The following is a 20,846-nucleotide window of genomic DNA, read 5'->3' as shown; positions in this document are numbered from 1 at the left end:
TGTAGTGAGAAACACTTTGCCTAGATGAAAAATGCAGCCACACTATCTGCAATAGCTAGAAATGTTCAAACATAGCGTCAATTCTAGGAGAAACATAGCAACGCTATGCAAAGCTCTGTATACAAACACAGATATATATAACACCAGACTGACTAGTCACTATTCTTTTTCACTGAGGGGCATGTATGCATATAACCGCAATTACTTTGTTTTGAACTACGAACTGGCAGACAATGTGTAATGGTTGAAAATGGTAAGTAACGACCCGTAAGAACGATGATAGCATAGTTGAACCAGGGGCGTAGATATTTTACACCAGATGGGGGAGGGGTGATTTTTGCAACCACTTATCTGGACTGTTCAATTTGCAAATTGGTAATATCTGATAACGTGAACCTGAGAGCTGTAAACATGCAGTCACAGAGTAATCTTGTTGCCACGATACTTGCATGTATACTTAGGCCTACTGACTGATACTTACGAACCATCGCTTAGATCGAAAATCTTAGAAGCACGCCTATATTAAAGATGTACATTTCGGCTACTGAAAAAGCCTACATCTAGGCTTAATTATGTAATTTGATTGGTAAGAACACGAGAATCACAAGAACAAACACACAATTTGTAGGCCTGTGATGCAATAAAACAATTCAACAGACCAAACTGTAGGGGGGATGATTGTATGCACCATACCCCCCACCTAAAATGAAGGGGGATGTATCTCACCCATTTCCCCTAGGATCTACGCCCCTGCATAATTCTATGCTATTAACTGTTACACATACAGTAATCAAAAGTCAAAGGTAGAGGGTGTTCAATTCCACAAGTGAATGCAACCTTTTTCCTTCTATACTACATTAAGTTACAATGGGCGATATCACCGTGGACATGATGACGACTTGGAAGTGGCGTGAATGTTTACATCTAGTTTTAAAGTATATATGGAAAGTCTTTCACCTACATAAGTCGGTATAACAGTTTGACAGCTTTTGATTTGAAGTGTTTACAATATTAAATGCTCATATAAATTGAAATAATCATCCAGGTCATTCACATGCCGCCTGCTAACGAGTCAGGCTCTATAGAATCTCTGCCAAAACATACATTGTCTACAGATAAAAGTTCTGTGTACGTCCACTTTTGACGTTACCACTGAGTGTCAAGATAGAAATCTATTTAATGTACTATTTTGCTTAATGGATGAGAGGAGAAGTTTGCATTAATTTATAAGATTTAAGACAATTTTAGTCTGATCAGTGACGTTACGATTTACCCAGCTGACAATTAAAAAATAGGGATAATATTGTCAATAGACTCATTCTCAGAATTACATGAGAGATTATATATTTGCTTAAGGCCCGTTCAATCCTGTTTAAAATCGTTAAGCTGTCAATGCCATTATAATAAATAATCAGCATGCAGTACAAATAGCCCAAAATATTTCTTGTTGCTTGAACAACAACCACCACATTAATGTAATTGTAATATATATGTGGAAAGGTCCTTATAACAGAATGAGCCTAGTTTTTTTTTTACAGTATATAGATACATGCCTTTCTATTTTGCTCCATTTAATTATAATGTATGTGTGAAATATTAGTTAAGTGCATAAGATGTATAAATGTTTTGCGCGTTGCTTATTGTGCATTACACATGAAAACAAAGTACTGTAGAAATTATTCTCACATGAAATAACAGAATCACGAATTGTATATTTAATAGTGAGAACTGTTGAATATGGTCTAAATAAATATATTTCTGCAGTGTTCTTGAGACTAAGCCACTGTAGTATACTATACTTACTTGGAAAAAGTCAGTCCTATGATCTTTCTTCAAAGCATTTTCATCACTTTTTACCACAAATTCTTAAACACATCCGAGTGAATTTTATTATATTTATATCATAAATTTTCTTAATTACTTCCATCTCCTTCAATTAAGAAGGTAGAATGTTTGGAGGTGCAGATTCAAAGATAACATTCTTCTACACCCTCCACTTCCCAAGAAGAGAATATTATACACCACCTCTTTGGCAAAAATATTTCAGACGTATATTTTTCTGTGTCGTGATAAACACCGAAAAAAAAAGAATATATTTTAATCTTAAGATTTTCCTAAAGCTAAAATCCAATGTATTATTCTTATAAAAGGTCAGATATGTGTGCTTGTGTGTTTTGTGAACGACTTTTCCACTAATTTTCAAGTTAAAATCGGGTTTAGATTATCTTGGTTTGAAAAATTTATTAAAATCAAATAACAAAATTATCTAAACGTCTATTTTAAAATAGCCATAAATTGTGATGTAAAATCGTCTAGCCATTGTCAGTTTGGCTGACAGGATTTCAAAACTCGAAATATAGCAATGATTGGCCGTTTGCACAAACCGAAAAACACGTGAATTCAAAGTTAGTGATACTTATATCTAGGAATGCATATACACGAAGACACGGTTTTTCTTATAAGATATGTCAAGGTTGTCGTGAAGACGATGCTGAGTATTTTGACAAATAAACAAATCATATTAACTTCATTGATTCTACCCCTAACTACGGCCAGTACATTAGGCATCAAGGAATTAAATATGGATATTAACACACAACTATAATGAATCAAACCTCGATTCTTTCGAAGGTAAAGTTTAATAGTGAATTTGTGTCTTTTAACAGAAAACTAAGTGAGATAATTACAGTGATAAAAGAAGCTTTTGGGGCCCATATTATAGTTAAAAAACAGATGTACACTTTACATTTGGCAGTATATGAACAAATTTATTCCATATAACTTCGATCTGTCTCTTCTCAATATTTTTTATCTTTGATGAAGTAATTTTTGATGACGAAAAACTCACTTGAAATAGAAATGTAGCTCACAATGCCTGGTATGGTATTAACACTTTTATTGATAAAGAGAAAACAACGTTTCGACCTTTCTAGTCATCTTCAGATTAGAGAGAGAGAGTTCTTAACCTGAAGATAACCTAGGAAAGTCGATACGTTGTTCTCTCCCTATCATTAAAAGTATTAATACCCATACTAGCCGTTCTGAGATACATTAATAATTTTATGTTTATATCAGACTATATTTACAATACTTAGGACATAAAACAGAGTAAAATACAAATATAGAAAAGGTTACTGCTAGATGAGGATACGAGTGTAAAGTTGATGTATCTGGATTTTCAGAAAACATCTGACAAGGTGCCATATAAAATATTTGTATATCAAATTATTCCTGTGTGTGTGAGAGATAATTTAGCTAACTTGACAGAAGAATGGCTTGATGAAAAAAAAAAAAAAAAAAAATTAAGCAGGGGTTGTTATAAATGGAGTTAAGTCGTACTGGATTCATATCACAAGTGGGGTATCTTAAGGCTCAGTTTTAGGACCTTTGGATTTAAATCAATGACATAGGTGAAGGTGTTAGTTGTGAAGAGGATTCTCTTCCTTTACAAAATGATTTAGATCATTAACGAGTTGTATGAATAAAAGTGGCAGATTGGTTTTAATTATAATAAATGCAAGATAATACATATTGGTTAACATTATTTGAATTATAAGTATAATTTGAATGGGAATAATTTTAATACTGTCAAATTCTTTCTGAAATTCCAGATATAACAAATCTACACCCTTCCTCTCATCTACATAAGCAGTAACATTTTCAAAAAGTGTCAAAAGATTTGTCGATTGTCCAATACAATTCTAAGATTTGTTAAATGATTTTGCAACGCATCATTTATTAAACTTTTCAAAACTTTTCCCAAACTGGCGTAAGACTAATAAGCTTATAACCGCTGGGTAATAATCTAGTGTAACTGTTAATTATATTGGCTTCAATGTTCAATTACCATAATAATTTCATAAACTTAAGTTAAAACTTCAAAGCTTTCTCGAATAAGTTAACAGACAAAATGATATGAAGTGTCGAATAAGTTAACAAACATTAGGGAAATGATCGAGTATGAAGAAATTCCAAAACAAACAAACAAACAGTAAAACAGACGGGTATTTAAGCAACTTCAACATATTTTATGAAAAGTCAGACACTAATTTGTTTACTCGTCAAAATAAACGAGGTGAATATAACCGCTGAGACAGGCGCCAAAATTGTCTTGTTTGTTTGTTTGGGAATTTCGCACAAAGCTACACGAGGGCTATCTGTGCTAGCCGTCCCTAATTTAGCAGTGCAAGACTAGAGGGAAGGCAGCTAGTCATCACCACCCACCGCCAACTCTTGGGCTACTCTTTTGCCAACGAATAGTGGGATTGACCGTCACATTATACACCCCCACGGCTGGGAGGGCGAGCATGTTTAGCGCGACGCGGGCGCGAACCCGCGACCCTCGGATTATGAGTCGCACGCCTTACGCGCTAGGCCATGCCGGGCCGCCAAAAATTGTCAATTAGGCCTAAAGTTTAAATATGCTTCATACACGAAGAAGATTACTTTCAATGGTTTGGTTTGTTTTGAATTTCGCGCAAAGCTACACGAGGGCTATCTGCGCTAGCCATTCCTAATTTAACAGTGTAAGACGACGGGAAGGCAGCTAGTCATCACCACCCACCGCCAACTCTTAGGCTACTTTTTACCAGCGAATAGTGGGACTGACCGCACATTATAACGCCCCCACGGCTGAAAGGGCGAGCATGTTTGGTGCGACGCGAATTCGAATCCGCGACCTTCAGTTTACAAGAAGAGTGCCTTAACCACCTGGCCTTGCCGGACCTAAAAAAAAAAGATCCCAGGGTGCAAGCTACAACGTTTCCTAGGTTTTGGAGGTGACTGAGGAAGTGGGACCAACATTGCGGTGGGGATACATCGTCTATCAGTCTTAACCTCCAATTCGCCATTCTCACATAAGGAAATTAGAAATTAGAAGAGCGAGATGTGGGTGTTCAGCCCATAGCGTCCCACATCTACATCACCCTTCACTGCCTGCAGACAGTTGTGAGAATATGATTTGCTCTCCCAAGTTAAAATAAGAATAAGAAAAAGATAAACATAAAAAGATCAAAATAAAAAAAAATAGGGAAATAAGGTACAACCATTTGGGGGTAAGTGATATGAAACTTACCTCTTGAAGTTGGCATTTCTCCCCTCCCCCCCAATATGGTAAAGGCACTAACTAATAAACACGACATTGAACCATATTAGTATATTAAATTTTCTGTGACTGTCGTGCTTTTATATGCGGCTCAAGGTTTAGATTCGCATAAAGTAATGCCAAGTTCTTAAATTACCTTATTTTTAATTAAAAATAATTATTAGTTAATTTTTACTAAAAATTAATTCGATCCCTGCTGCGAATACAGCGGAAATATGTAGTTTTGTGCTTAAACAAACAAACAAACACGGTATGTAAACTGTGAACATCAACTTAGGGTTTAGTATTTTAAACTTGCTAAATAACCAAATCTAGATCAGAGCCCCCACGATTCAAACATATCCACTTAAATTTAGAATTATTGACCAAAAAGAGTGAAGTAGTCAGCAATACTCATACAAATAACGAGATTGGCTGTAACGACTGTAATGTTTACAGCTGAATATGTTCTGTATCACATCGCGCATATTAAATCTTAAAACTTTCATTCCACAATCCAATATATTTAACACTAGATAGCGCTCTGTTCATTATAGAAGGCAAAGGCTAATTCTCTTTTATTTGTTTTTCTTTTTATTGTATAACATATAGCTTTATCATATAATGCACTTGTATAAGATACAACTCATGAGTAAATATAAGAGGTCAAAGGACTATTTAAAGTTCTATCAATGTAATTAACGAATTTTCAGGAATTAGTTTTGGTTTGGTTTTCTATATTTTGAGTAGAACACGAAATAACTACTGTTGTATATTCCTTAGAAAAATTTTGTATAAAAGGATTGTACAGTAGAATAATAAAACAACGAAAATCACATTCTTCATTTTCATGAGAGTTGTTCATAGCATTTTGTAACACAACATTATTATATCGTCTTGTGCGAACCAGGTAGTCAAGTTACCGTGGCAACTAAAAATGTCATCATGGTGTCTAGTATTTTCTTCCATTTTGTTTCGGCGTAGAACTGTACTAAATAGAACAGTTTTGGATTATTGGAATTCCGAAACTATTTTCACATTTTTTTCAGTCTTAAATCGAACTTTTTGTTTTTCGGATTTTTTAGTACTTTTTCATGCTTTTATCAGGAATGAAGTGTTGAAGCTGCACAAAATGTTACTAATTTCAAACCATTTCGTTTCTCTTCTTTCTCTCAATTCAATCAGTCAAACACGGGTGTATAAACTCACACAGGACAAAAGACAATTGGTTAGTGCAGGGGTCACCAAACTACAGCCCGCAGGCCGGATACGGCCCTCGAGGTCATTTTGTCCGGCCCGCCAGCAGTTAGCCGCTTGGAAATAAAAAGTGACATTTCATCAAATGTCAGACTGTCATAACAAAATAAATCACACCGATGTTCGCTTTAAACTGGCAAACACAAGACGTAATGAGAAAAAGAAACAAGGCTGTCACGCGCATTTTTAACCAATAGGAAAATTCTTCTTTCGTCCTTGCTTCCCGTTTATTCATATCGAGGCACGTATCTATGAAAGCATTAGAATTTCGAAAACAAGTACAGACTTATATATGTAAAAACGGCTCGTTTGGGTTGAGAAAATTTTTACGTGGAGGAGTGAACAACGTTTCGACCTTCTTCACAAAGAAACTATATACTGCTGCATACCATGTATTCCCGACATCAGCAGAAAAATGACACACATTTGGCAAACACTTACAACAAAATATGATATTCCAGTTAATACCAAATTTATTCAAAAACCAGGCACAAAACTCAGGTCTATACTATGTAAAAACTACACTGACAAACATCACATCAACATTATTTATAAAATACAATGTGATAACTGCCACGACTTCTATATTGGAGAAACAAGTAGGAAAATGGAAACCAGAGTTAAAGAACATAAAAAGTCACCTTCACACGTTTTCGAACACTGCAAATTAAATAAACGCAACATAACCATAGAAAACACTCAAATACTAAATAAAGAAACAAACATAAAGAAATGCAAAATTAAAGAAGCCTTACTTTAGCCCTAAATAAACCAGTACAGAGGAACACCTTTATATCTATATTAAAAATAATATAATAACTAATAATAATAAAATAATATAATATAATATTATATATTCAAACATCTAAGCCCGCCCTCTACATTCCGACACTCAGTTAGACAACCCCCTTTCAAACATGTGGTCAGCTTCCGGTCAGTTACCTCTCTCTTTCTTTGTGAACCTGACGATGACCGAAGAAGGTTCACTTCTCCACGTAAAAATTTTATCAACCCAAACGAGCCGTTTTTATGTATATATTTCTCTACAAGTGGGTTTTCTCGACATCACTGAAGTACAGACTTAACCCTCGCCCTATCGACTCGTTCTTAGCTAAGTGTCAGTATAAACATGCACGTCCAAATGGACTAGCTGCACGTGTTCACGCTAGTATAATCTCCACTAAGTTTAGCAGGAGGCGTGGCTGATTTTGGGATGATCGACATGCGGTTAAGTAAGGGAGGAGAGAGAGAGAATTAAATAGTCCAGAGCACGGCCCTCGAGGTCATTTTGTCCGGCTCGCTAGCAGTTAGCCGCTTGGAAATAAAAAGTGACATTTTACCAAATGTCCGACTGTCATAACAAAATAAATCACACCGATGGTCGCTTTAAACTGGCAAACACAAGACGTAATGAGAAAAAGAAACAAGGCTGTCACGCGCATTTTTAACCAATAGGAAAATTTTTCTTTCGTCCTTGCTTCCCGTTTATTCATATCGAGGCACGTATCTGTGAAAGCATTAGGATTTCGAAAACAATTACAGACTTAACCCTCGTCTTGTAAATTCAGCAGCCTGGGGTTACCGCTTCAGCAAGCTCATTTCTCTTAGTAGTCGGGTTATGCGCTTTTTGTAACTCGTTCTTAGGTGAGTGTCGTGGCAAAAGTACGTTTCAATATATTTTGTTTGTGCGTTCTTGAACCAGTACAATACTTTTCATAACGTTCTGTGTTTTTCATTTTCAGATCCTTTTTTTTTTCACCCATCGTTATGGCTACTTTTAAAAAAAGAAAAGTGGACTCTGAGTGTCGTGCTTTCAATGAAGAATGGGGAGAAAAGCACTTCTTTGTGGAAACAAAATACCTGAAAGCTACTTGTGTGATATGCACAGAAAGTGTTGCCGTTTTGAAAGAGTACAATCTTTGGCGTTACTATGAAACAAAACATCTATCAACATATTTGAAATTTTCAGGAAAGTTCCGTTCTGAGAAATTTGAATCCATGAAACGTGTTTTTGAATCTCAAAAGAATCTCTTCACGAGGAAGTTTGCTGAAAATGAATCTGTCACTCGTTCAAGTTACAAAATAGTGCATAGGATGGCAGAGCGAGGAAAACCTTTTACTGACGGCAACTTCATCAAAGAGTGTATGATGGAAGCAGCAAATGAGCTGTGTCCTGGAAAAGCCAATTTCTTTGAAAGTATCAGCCTTTCAGCAACTTCAGTTGTACGGAGAGCAGAAGAACTTGGAGAGAACATCGCATTATAGATACGCCAAAAAGCTAGAAACTTCCTATGGCACTGAATGATTCTACTGATTTCTCGAGTACGTCACAAGTTCTCGTGTTAATTCGTGGAGTTAATTTGGACTTTCAGTTCACGGAAGAGTTGACATCAGTTTGCAGCATTCACGGAAGAACAACTGGAGAAGACATTTTCATGGAAGAGCATGAAACTTTGCAAGACTATAACCTTCAGTGGAATCAGCTTAGAGGTGTAACAGTTAATGGAGGAAAAAATATGGCTGGAGTAAAGAATGTTCTGGTGGGGCTAATCAAGAAACAGTTGGAAGATCTTTAACTCCCAAGCGCTTTGTTCATACACTGCATCATACATCAGGAAGCACTCTGTGGAAAAGACTTAGATATTTCTTGCGTATTGAAACAAGTCATTTCTGCAGTGAACTTCATTCGAAGTCATGCACTTAATCATCGCCAGTTCAAGGCGTTTCTTGAAGAAATTGATTCGGATTTCTGTGACTCGCCTTATCACACGGCGGTGAGGTGGTTCAGCTGCGGTAAAGTCTTGTCTCGTTTTTATAAGCTGAGAAGAGAAATAGATGTATTTCTTATCGAGAAATATAAAGCCGATGCACTTCTGTCGGATCCAACCTGGTTGTCAAAGTTGTCATTTTTGGTTGACATCACATCCCACATGAATGAATTGAACTTGAAACTTCAGGGGAAGAATAACCCTGTATGTGATCTCTATAGAATCATTAAAGGATTTTGGAGAAAGCTGTCATTGTTTGAAGCACATTTGGAAGGAGGAAACCTCTCTCATTTTCAGCGTTTCAATGAGTTTCATGCTGGAATCACAGAAGATTTCAACCTGGAGTTTCAGAAAAAGATTATTGGTGATTTAAATAAGCATTTTTAGAGAGATTTTCGGATCTCGAGAGAATCTAAAGTAAAATTCTCCTTTTTCAGAATCCTTTTGATTGTGTCATTGATGACGTGCCAGTGGAACTTCAGCTGGAGGTCACCGATTTTCAAGGAAATGACTTGTTGAAAGCAAAACACAGAGAGGGGCAACTTATTGAATTTTACAGCTGCATATCTGAAGATGATTTTCCAAAGCTGAAGCAGTTCGCATCTGGTATGGCATCAGTGTTCGGAACAACCTATGTCTGTGAACAAGTATTTTCAAAAATGAAGTATGTGAAGTCGGTACATCGATCAAGGTTGACTGACGAACATTTGAAAGCAATTCTAATGATTGGATGCAGCAATTCAAAACTGAACATTGAAAATATTTTCATAAATTCATAAATCTCACTAACGTTTTTGCGGCTTAGTGAAATTCAGATATGTACCCACTATGTGCGATGTGACAATTGTTTTTGCTAATGTCACCGTCTTTGATAACCTTTCGGTAAATAGAAATATTGGTTGTATTTCTGTTTGTTTTTTATTATATGTGTGTATTGCATGCTTATCCCACATAGCTAATGTAGCATCGTAAATTTGGTGTTAAGTATTTTACAGAGAGCTTTCGTTCTAGCTTATGAGTATTGAATATAATGATCATGCGTCCCGCGCTTCTCATTCTGGCCTCCTGTGAAAAACGTTTGGTGACCCTGGGCTAGTGCAACGCTATAAAGTGGTTGTTGATATCATTTACCGTGAAAGTAAATAAATGTACATTTTTGTTTGTTTATTTGGAATTAAGCACAAATGTACACCATAGGCTCTCTGTGTTCTGCCCAATCAGAGATATCGAAACCCGGTTTCTGGCGTTTTAATTACGTAGACATTCCGCTGGGGAGGGGGGGAGCTTCTCGGTACTGGCTCCCGAGTTTTGAGGGTGACTCCTAGATCTGAAAACATTTGTCAAGGTTTTATCTAAACAGTATCCACAGAGAGAAAAGGTTTACAATTCTTTATTGAATAACCCAAATAACGTGGATGCTAGATTTTATGAACAAATTACAAGACGCGGAGAAGCATTGGTAGAAAAGTATCTCAAGATAAGGAAAGGAACATGTTCGAAACGTACCAAATAAAACAATTTTTCTTCATAAACATGCGTTGTAATTTTTTTTTCAATACTTATTTCTGGAGTATATGAACGATTTTGGAAATTCAACATTCTTGTTAGTTTAAAGTTTAGTTAGTGTTTTTAACAGTAGATGCCGCCAGAATCAAGAAGACATACACATCTAGTTAACTATTTCTGAAATTAGTCCTTTGAAGGGTGGTGAAAAAACATGATTCCTTGTGGGAGTGGAGTAAAGACAGTGGTAGAAAGGAATGTATGTGAAAGACCAGACCCTCTGAAAGAACCTGAGAGACCTATGAATCTGTTGTAAATTGTGTCCACCTATAGCAAAAATGGAAAACTCTGGCCAAATATAGATTGTGTCGTACTGCCATTAGTGAAAAGCTGCTGCATAATTATTTTCAGCAGCAGTAGGTGAAAGACTAGTTGGAAATTTGCATGAACAAAGAACAGCACTAATCAAAAATTGATATCTTGCGAGAGGAAGTAAAATATCATATTAGAAATAAATTTCATAATGATACATGTAATGAAATTTTTATATACCTAAGTTAAAAATATTTTAAAATGAGTAGATTTAAAACTAGCACTGAACCAGTGTACTTTAATCCGATCTATTCTCATAAATGAAATACTTGGAATAAGTGGGCTTACATATTTATTTTATGTATCACCATCACGAATAGTGAGACAGACAAGTACCAATGTTGCATAGTTGAAATTCAAGCGCTGATAAGGCCCTAAAGCATTCTCGATAACTGATTTGAATTATTTCCTTTTAGGACATATTCAGCACCTGGGATCACCAAAGGAGGCGCGACACGTCTCTCAAGACCATTCCGTACATTCTCAATATAGGTAAGATCCATGAGGTACAGCCCATTCTATTCGGTCAAAACTACCTTTTTCGAGGAATTTGTCGGGAATAAATTAGGCTGAAGTCAGAGGTAACTGCGCCACCATATAGCAGTACACAATAGTGGTAGGATGTGCTCTCTGTAATGTCTGTTGTTAATGATAGCATTCCGTACGCCAACCAGTGTTAATTTCCACCTATGCATCATACTTCGACACCACTGATAAATGCGGTATTTTTTGTGTGAAATGGGGCTTAGTCTAGTTTTGGATCACAGAATTGACGAAAAAAAACCTATAAGTTATATGGTTTTGCTTATTTACAAATGAGTACAGTCCTGCTGTCTGGTTTCTGGGTGTAGCAGAACATACCTATACGAACAGTGTTGACTCTCATGTGATTGGACCATTTTATCTATTCTTTGCAGCCAAGCTGCTTTTGGTTTGTTTGTTTTTTACTTTGTTTGCTGAAAGCAGAACTCACTTCGTTGAGCGTTTGGTGTGCAGATTGTGTGGTGTTTCCAACCACATGCTCTCTCATATGACATTCAGTTGTGGCTGCGAACATATATGACTTTGCTTCGGAGCTACACTGGGCAAGTTATAATAGACAGACACCAGGTTTATACTAACGTTGCATATAGTAATTTGTCTCGCCCAAGTGTCCAAATAGCTGTACCATTGGTTTAAATTAAGTTTCTCATGCTGCTAACAATAAATCGAACCAATGGGCAACAAACTGTTGTGTTTAGCGGTTTCAGTTTGTGTGATGGCTTTTCTCTTAAGTGAAACATTCGTATTTCTTCTTTAGACAACCCGTTACTAAGGACCCATAAGTTCTTGTTTAGGGTTTATAAAAAATTTGGAGCACATTAAAGTGAAAAATGAAAGATAATTATATAACACCACTGAATATTGCAAAGCTGACTGTCAACTCATTAATTTGGAATAATCAGCTACTGCCAATTGTAGAAAAAACGTAAAAGTAGAGGAAGACGTTTCGAAAGTCTTCTCTCTATCATCTTCAGAACATGAGTACTTGACCTCAAAGATAAATTCATTAACTTTTTCAGGTCACGTGATGAGATGTTTGAATTGCATAGTAATGGACTGGGCAGAGCAAAAGTCTGAGGCCTTCAAAAAGAAAATTGTAGCAGCTTACGAGTCTGGTAAGGGATTTAAAAAGATTTTGAAATCAGCCATTCCACTGTCTGGAAAATAGTCAACAAGTGGAGGGCTTTCAAAACAACTGCTAACATGCCCTGATCTGGTCGTCCAAGCAAGTTCACCTCGAGAGCAGACCGCAAGATGCTAAAAGAGGTCTCCAAACACCCTAACATGTCATCACTGGACCTACAGCAGGCTCTGGCTAGTGTTGATGTGAAAGTGCATGCTGCTACAATCAGAAAGAGACTGCACAAGTTTAACTTGCATAGGAGGTGTGCAAAGAGGAAACCTATGCTTTCTAAGAGAAACATCATGGCTGGACTGAAGTTTGCCAGAGAGAATGTAGACAAAGACCAGGACTTCTGGAATAATTATTTGGATAGATGAGTCCAAAATTGAATTATTTGTACACCAGAACAGAGGACATGTTTGGCGCAAACCAAATACAGCATTCCAGGAAAAGAACCTCATACTAACTGTGAAGCATGGAGGTGGAAGTGTCATGTTTTGGGGCTGCTTTGCTGCAGCAGGACCTGGACAGCTCACAATCGTAGAATCCACCATGAATTCTACTGTGTATCAGAGGGTGCTTGAGGATCATATGAGACTATCTGTACGAAAATTAAAACTGAAGCAGAACTGGACCCTGCAACATGACAATGACCCAAAACATACCAGTAAATCCACCAAGGACTGGCTGAAAACTAAGAAATAGAGAGTCCTGGAATGACCAAGCCAAAGCCCAGATCTTAATCCCATTGAGATGCTGTGGGGTGACTTGAAACGGGCTGTACATGCAAGAAACCCCTCAAACATCTCACAGCTGAAAGAATTCTGCATTGAGGAGTAGGGCAAACTTTTTCAGACCGATGTCAGAAACTGGTAGATGGCTACAAGCAGTGTCTCACTGCAGTTATTTCAGTCAAAGGGGGTAACACTAGCTATTAGGAGGTAGGGTTTCCTAACTTTTTCTTCAGTTAGAATATGCATTTTTGTAGAATTACATTTACAGAAGATCTTGAAAAGTCTTTTCTTCAATTTTAATTGCTTAGTTACATTCCTATAATCTCTCAATTTTAATTGCTTAGTTATATTCCTGTATTCTCTCAGTATTGTTGAAATTGAGATTAAATATCTATATATCCAAAAATGTTACGCAAATACACAGGCTTTCATACGGTTTCCTAACTTTTTCACATGACTATATGTCAGTATAATATCAGTTTCTGTTCCAGAATTATAGAATAAACTAATATACATATGTACATCAATCTCTCTCAACATTGAAATTGATATTTAGTAAAAATAATTTTTACAAACTATCTCATAATATAATGAAGTAGGCTTATATCAACCAACAGTTTGAGTTGTTTGTTTAAAAATAGTTTCAAATAGTCAGTATTTTTTCTTTTTTTTCGGAACTTGTTGAAATTTAAACGTCTGAACTGTTGAGAGGACGCAACTGTAATAATACCCAAAATTCCAGGCCTGGCATGGTTAAGGCACTCGACTCGTAATCTTAGGGGCGCGGGTTCGAATCTCAGTCACACCAAACATGCTCGCCCCTTTTAGTTGTGGGGGCGTTATAATGTTACGGTTAATCCCACTATTAGTTGGTAAAAGAGTAACCCAAAAGTTGGCGGTGAGTGGTGATGACTAGCTGCCTTCCCTCTAGTCTTACACTGCTAAATTAGGGACGGCTAGTGCAGATAGCTCTTGTGTAGCTTTGCGCGAAATTCCAAACAAACCAAACCCAAAACTCATGTGTTAATGAATTCCATTTAAAACGGGGTTATATTCATACGCAGTGTTTTAACTGGTTTTTTTTTTGTCTCGACAGTATATATAAAGCGTTTGTAAATACGCCATGAGTGATGAATTTGTTTGTACTTAGGTCTACCTGTTCAGAATCCAATTGTAAAGCATAGAAGATGTATAATGTTTACATTACTTTGGTTTTATGATATTTCAAGTAGATTATAGAAAAGCTGAAAAATATTCCTAATGATCTCAATTCGAATCATTTGTTTGGAGTAACTGTGTTCAATATAATACATAAACACAAGCAGTGAACAGTCAGTCTGTCGTCTTGTTGACTATTACTTCACAATAACTATGTTTAGTATTAACCACAGACGCACACACTGAATGCTCTACCGTCCTGTTCGCTAAATGGTTTAAGAAACTGTATTCATTATTAGCCACAAACGCATCTCCTGAACGCTGTTCCGTTTTGTTCCAAATAAGTTAACAGTGACGGTATTCATCTATCCACAAACGCGTGCCATGATTTCTTTTCCGTTTTGTACAACGGATTATTATTAATCACGACAAAGCGACTCATAAAATGGCTCTAATTTTTTTTTTTTTTGAAGTACAAACGTTTAGCTGATAGCTCCATCTTTTAACTGATATGAGGTCTAATTACTGCCGCGGCTATTGAAGATACCCTTTTGCTTGCAGCGACAGAGTGGTCCATAGAATAAGTCTGAGTTTTTTTTTTTTTTTTTTTTTTTTGGTGCAAACTTTTAGCTCATTGCTCTATCTCTTAACCGAGTTGAGATCCAATTAAGTCGAGGTTAATAAGGATTTATTCTTCTTTTATGGATATTACGATGTACCTAAAATAGCATCCTGGCAAGAAGTAATTCTTAGCTTATATGTCTTTCCTATTACAGCGCTGTCGTCCAAATTTACTATGATATTGCGATTTAAGCTGAAAGCTAATATATTTACGTTCTTTTTTTTTTTAAATTAAGTTAACGGTGCTTGAACCGTATAACTGTTTTGTGTATCTCCAGATTTTGGCTTTTTAGCCAAAACACATCGTACAAAATAGAAATAAGACTGTAAGGTGACAAATTCAAGAAATGAAATCTAGTGATTTGTTAACGATTCACTGTTGGTAACCAACATGCCTATATTACAACAAAGCCATAAATATGTAGTTCATTCAAAGTGGAAAACAACTAGCGCTAGATTATTTAATTAAATCAAGGCTTGCTGAATCATTTAGCAACATTTGTGTTGGGTTCAATTCAGTTTTCTTAGCATTATTTTTGTATTTTAACAGCAGTTTACAGTCCTGTAATTCGGTCTTAATTCGCGGTATTTTGTTGTTTCACAACCTCTGCCTTTAGTTTAACAACTGTTTATTTTACGGATCGGTTTTAATTTCTGGTTATTTGTTGCTTACCAGCCTTTCGTTATCTTAACAGCAACTTATAACTATATTTAGCTCGTTCTTTATTGCTGAAACAAATTATGTTACGTAACTTTTGTTTATTTTTAACAGTGACATATATCCTCTTGGCTTGGTCTTAACGCAAGTTTGTTTTAATATTTAGCCACCGTTTTTAACAATGGCATAAAATCCTCTGGACAAATATTATATAGCCGTCTCTTGAGTCTGTTTTGTAATATGTTACATTTTTTTTCTTTTGTAAATGCAATACCATACTATACTTTGCTCTTATATTATGAAACGGACAAAGACTTGTTACTTTTTATACATCAAGTAACCTCTTGAAATGTGTCATTGTCTCTCCCTCGAAGCTAAAAATGTTCTACTTATCAAATATTTTTTGAACTGTCATTATCATATTAAACAATTAACATTTGGCGTCTACACAGTAAAATAAAGTATTCTAATGTTAATTATTTTTCTATCATTTATAGTAATTGTCTACGTAGGTTCATATAAAGTACAAAAACCAACTTTTATTATTAATTATTCATACCTCCATATCAATGTTAGTAAAGTTTCTTCCAACTCTCCTCTATACAATTGTATTGATTTTTATAAAATAACAACAGACCTTTATGTGTAGCTTGAGATTCGGAAGTAATTCACTACTTCTATAGCATCTGCTACAGATACTTGAGAATGCTGATTCGGAAGTAATTCACTACTTCTATAGCATCTGCTACAGATACTTAAGCTTATTTTAGAACACATAGTTTCACTCATGTCGTAAAGTTAACTGGCATGCACGACAGTTGAGAAGTATTAAAAATTCACTCCTCCATACGAAACAAGCCATTATCTGATTTACAGGGTACAAAACAGGACGAACATGTTCCTGTCTTTAAATAGATTCAATGTAATAAGTTTATTGGCAAAAATCGTATTTTTCCACTCTGATCTAACAACAAACACGTTCTTTTTTTTTTCTTTCTCTCTTTTTTAATCCCAGACATCAAAAACTGGGACGTTCTAAGAACTAGAGTATTATAATACGACATTCTATACTTTATTACTACTTTATTACAATAGGATATTCTAATACTATTCCTTGATGAAGACCCTGCTCTACAGGATAATTAATACTAAATTACCACGATGGGACATTATAAAACAATTGCTTAATTAACAAGACGAAAGCTAACTGCTATGGGACTTTCTAATGCTCTTCCTTAGCAACGAAAATTTAATTTCTGTAGTGCATACTGGTGTATATATAGGATATATTAATAATAAACGATCGTATTACACCTAAATGTTGTTTTTATTTGATCAGATAATCAACGTTTAACTTTAAAATTATTCAAGAGCGTTTACTAAGACAAAAATAAAACGGACAGTACAAAGCTTCAAAATTTGTTACCACTCAAACCACATACCAAAGTAATAAACGGAACTGTCAGTTGATAATTAAGTATCCGTTTTGAGAAAAAGTATCCTACAAGCAAAAACAGCATAAAATATCCAATAGTTCTGGCACAGAAAAAAAGTATTATGTTCATGAATATGACTGTGTTGAGGATAAAACTTATTAGATTTAGAGCTTAAAATACAGAGGTCCCAATGTGCCAATCAAGCTCCTTCATTATGTTCAATTATTTCTATAGTCATGCTCTATATAGGTCCTTACCCGAGATAAAACCATTTAGAACACCCGCCCATGGCACCTGACGTGTCCCAAGTTTGGCCCTTCTTTCTTAAGAAAATAACAGATAATCCTGTGTCAGATTCAGATTCAGTGACTTTCAAATCTACTCTTTGATTCCATCGTACTTGCATGACCTTTCTGGAGTGTTTTAGACTCACTTGTTACGGGGCTATTCTGTACAGATAAGGATACCCTTGGGTCACCCTGCATCCCCTGTGAGGTTTCAGCACTGTGGGAGGAGTTAGCTGGATATACATACATATAACAACAATAAAAACATATGAAAAAAAAAGATCCATCACATACCCTCTTGACGACACGTGTGTAAATAGATGTAAAGGGAAAGTTAGATTACCTAAAGAATAAAGACTTACATATCACGAAAATGTAAAATTCAAGAACTACAAATATTAATTCAAATGTCATTTTTGTTTGTTGTTAAACACGATGCTACACAATGGGTTATCTGTGCTTTGCTCACCATGCGTATCGAAATCTGATTTTTAGCGTTATAAGTCTTTGGACTTTCCCGTGAGCTAATGGGGGCCAAATGTACTGCTCCTGTATATTTTACACTTTTTTGACCCATGAAGGTTCATTTCTTTTAATAGTATAGTTTCGAAAAATGTATGACTATTTGTTCACAGGCTCTTTGAACGTAAAAAAGAAAAGTTTATTGTACGTGAGTACGCCTGGGTACGTGTACGTGGATAAAACATTATTAGATTTATGATAACCATGTACAAGGAAATATAAACAAACCGATCAAACACCATATTATGCACTTTTTACAGATAAAATGGGCATGTCCGTATTTTCATTTACTTTAACATACTAATGTTATTATTTGCGTGAAGTATAAAATAATCGCACTAACAAAGAAGGCTGAATTGCACTAATTGGTTTATAGACGAAATGAAACAACAACACTGGGGAAAAGAGTCCGTGTTGACTAAAGTAAATAAGGGAGAGGTTTTTGGTTTGGTAGAATAAAGCTATACAGTCGTGCACCACGGGGAATCAAGTTTTAGATTTATTAGGTTGTAAGCCCGTAAACTTATCACTGGATGACCAAAGAAAAAACTAATGGAAAGTGGATATCTGAATAAAATCTCACTGTTTGCGTACATTAGTTTATTTGTTTTTTAAAACAAGAACCACAGATAGAAAAAAATTCCACAAACGCTTATACAACCTACACACTACTTGAGGATTTAGATTATATTTGGTAATGATCTAAGATAATGTAAACTTATAATGTGAACAAGGCATTCACTTTTTTTGTAATCTTGATCTAATTGTTAAGGAAAATTAACCATGATGACCTGGGAAAAAGCCATTCAGGTGGGAGCTTTCAATAAGTTGTTCTTGATAGTTAGTATACGTTGTCTAAACTAATCACTAAAAAACTATACGCAGTTGATATGAGCGTTTTCTTTGGATCTTTAAATTACTGACTTGATATTACGCGTTCACTACAGTAGTGTCCACATATTGCGTCAAATATATACACATATATTTATAATGTACATACATATATATATATATACCATACTTTAAACGAAGAGATAAATATGTCAGATGTTTAAAAGAAATGAAAGATTATGTTTTAAATTTCGTAATATACAATATATGTTATTCTTGGAAGGGGCAGAACGTTACACTTTCAAAACTAAAAAAAGAAAAAAAAAGCATTTCCCCATATATTTTAACACTTTAAACTCGACTGAAAATGTGAATCGGTTATAAAATGATATGATACATTACAAGTTATCAACTTATTATTATTAATTTCGGTTTTTATATTTCTTGCAGCTTTACATTGAAAATATATTTGTCTTTTAACTATAAGCAGTGCTAATATAGACATACTTACAGCAGGGCCTCGCATCAATAGTGTGTTTTCCCAGCACTTGCTGTTCTTGCTGCACCAAAGAAAACAGAGATAGTAACAAGTAGCTCTAATTACTGAGATGAGAATTTACGTCCTTGTCAGTTTACTTTGTTCTTGTACAATACTATTGGGCAAACAGTAAAGTACCTCGAAAAAACTGAGTACTACCGCAGGAAGAATTTAAATTAATGGAAGACTTGGGCATTGGGTCTCTAGCTGACTCGGTCATGTTACAGCACTCCGATTGGTTAATAGCTGGTATGCACTCTGTGTGTTTCCCAACCAGCGCGTACCAGAGCAACTTTATTTTCTGTGGCTGGTATGGCTTGAGCAATAGTAACGACTGCTTTTATTTATAACGATATATGTGCACTAAATTCTAAACAAACACATACGTAAGGAGAGCACACAGAAAATCTTAAGAATTTGGAGATAAGTGTGTGGGTATAAACCGAGTTTTTTATTCCAACTTGAAATGGATTTTTTTACTTCACACACGTCAGCAACAACAAGAATCTTGAGTCATTTTCAATGCATCGGCGTTTAAATGAAAAGTTAAAAGCGGTTCAGAAAGAGCACAGGAACAAAGTAGCTGTAAGATAAATGTGCTTTAAAAATGCGCAGCCTTTCTTAACCAACGATAGATACCCTTCACAACTCACAAAACTCTCGCGAAGTTTTAATTTAAAGCAATGAGAACTAAAGTAGAATTAAAATTCGCTCTCGTTAGTGTAACAATTTATTAACTGATAGGTATCATTCATCTAGCTAATAATCTTTCTGTTAGCGATCACTCACATATGTAAAGCACCTTAAGAAAAACAGCCGCTAATATCTTATAACAAACGAGATCAATGTAACTGAGTGAGTGGTTCTAACAATGTTATAATAACTTAAAGTTTCTAGAAACTTCTACTTCTTAAATAGTAAATCTTTCTGCCAGTTGATATGTTCTGAGAACTTTAAGGTGATTGTTTGTATAAATTCATAGTGAGAACATTCTCAGGAAAGAAAAACGATCGCTGTGATATATTGCTAGATAGATTATTGTCAGAGATACTGAAGTTATAATACGACTAATTTGGAACCATGGACTATAATGTTCAACTAGAAATTACAAATAGAACAAGAACTGACTAAACACAATGGTTATAAAAGGTATATATAATGTCTGTGTATATAATGTGTGTATATATGATGTCTGTACGCATAATGTCTGGAAATATAATATCTGTATATATAATGTCTGAATTGCTATTTGTGGCATATACATTGATTAAACAAAGGGAACAATACTATACTAGTCATAAATAACCCTGAACACTAAATAATAATTGTTATATTAACTGTGCAACTTATGGTCCCTTTTAATGTATGTACTTTAGAAGAAAAACGAATAATATATCTAGGTAGAGAATTAA

General features: G+C 35.3%; 1 protein-coding gene across 2 annotated transcripts in view; it reads right to left on the bottom strand.

The window, feature by feature from the left end:
- Positions 1-19,662, bottom strand: part of LOC143229204 (uncharacterized) — a 43,238-nt gene extending 23,576 nt beyond the window's left edge. Inside the window, exon 1 of one of the 2 annotated variants that reach the window (XM_076461196.1) lies at positions 19,408-19,662. In XM_076461196.1, coding sequence (XP_076317311.1) covers positions 19,408-19,422 — 15 coding nt within the window. In that variant the 5' untranslated portion in view covers positions 19,423-19,662. Of the gene's footprint in view, positions 1-19,403 lie in introns of both variants that reach the window. The other variant, XM_076461197.1, reaches the window with a different exon arrangement.
- Positions 19,663-20,846: the final 1,184 nt, after the last annotated feature.

The sequence above is a fragment of the Tachypleus tridentatus genome, chromosome 10 (assembly GCF_004210375.1).
Source record: "Tachypleus tridentatus isolate NWPU-2018 chromosome 10, ASM421037v1, whole genome shotgun sequence".
Lineage (NCBI taxonomy): Eukaryota > Metazoa > Arthropoda > Merostomata > Xiphosura > Limulidae > Tachypleus > Tachypleus tridentatus.
The sequence above is the reverse complement of the archived record's forward strand: the minus strand, read 5'-3'. Positions and strand labels throughout refer to the sequence as shown.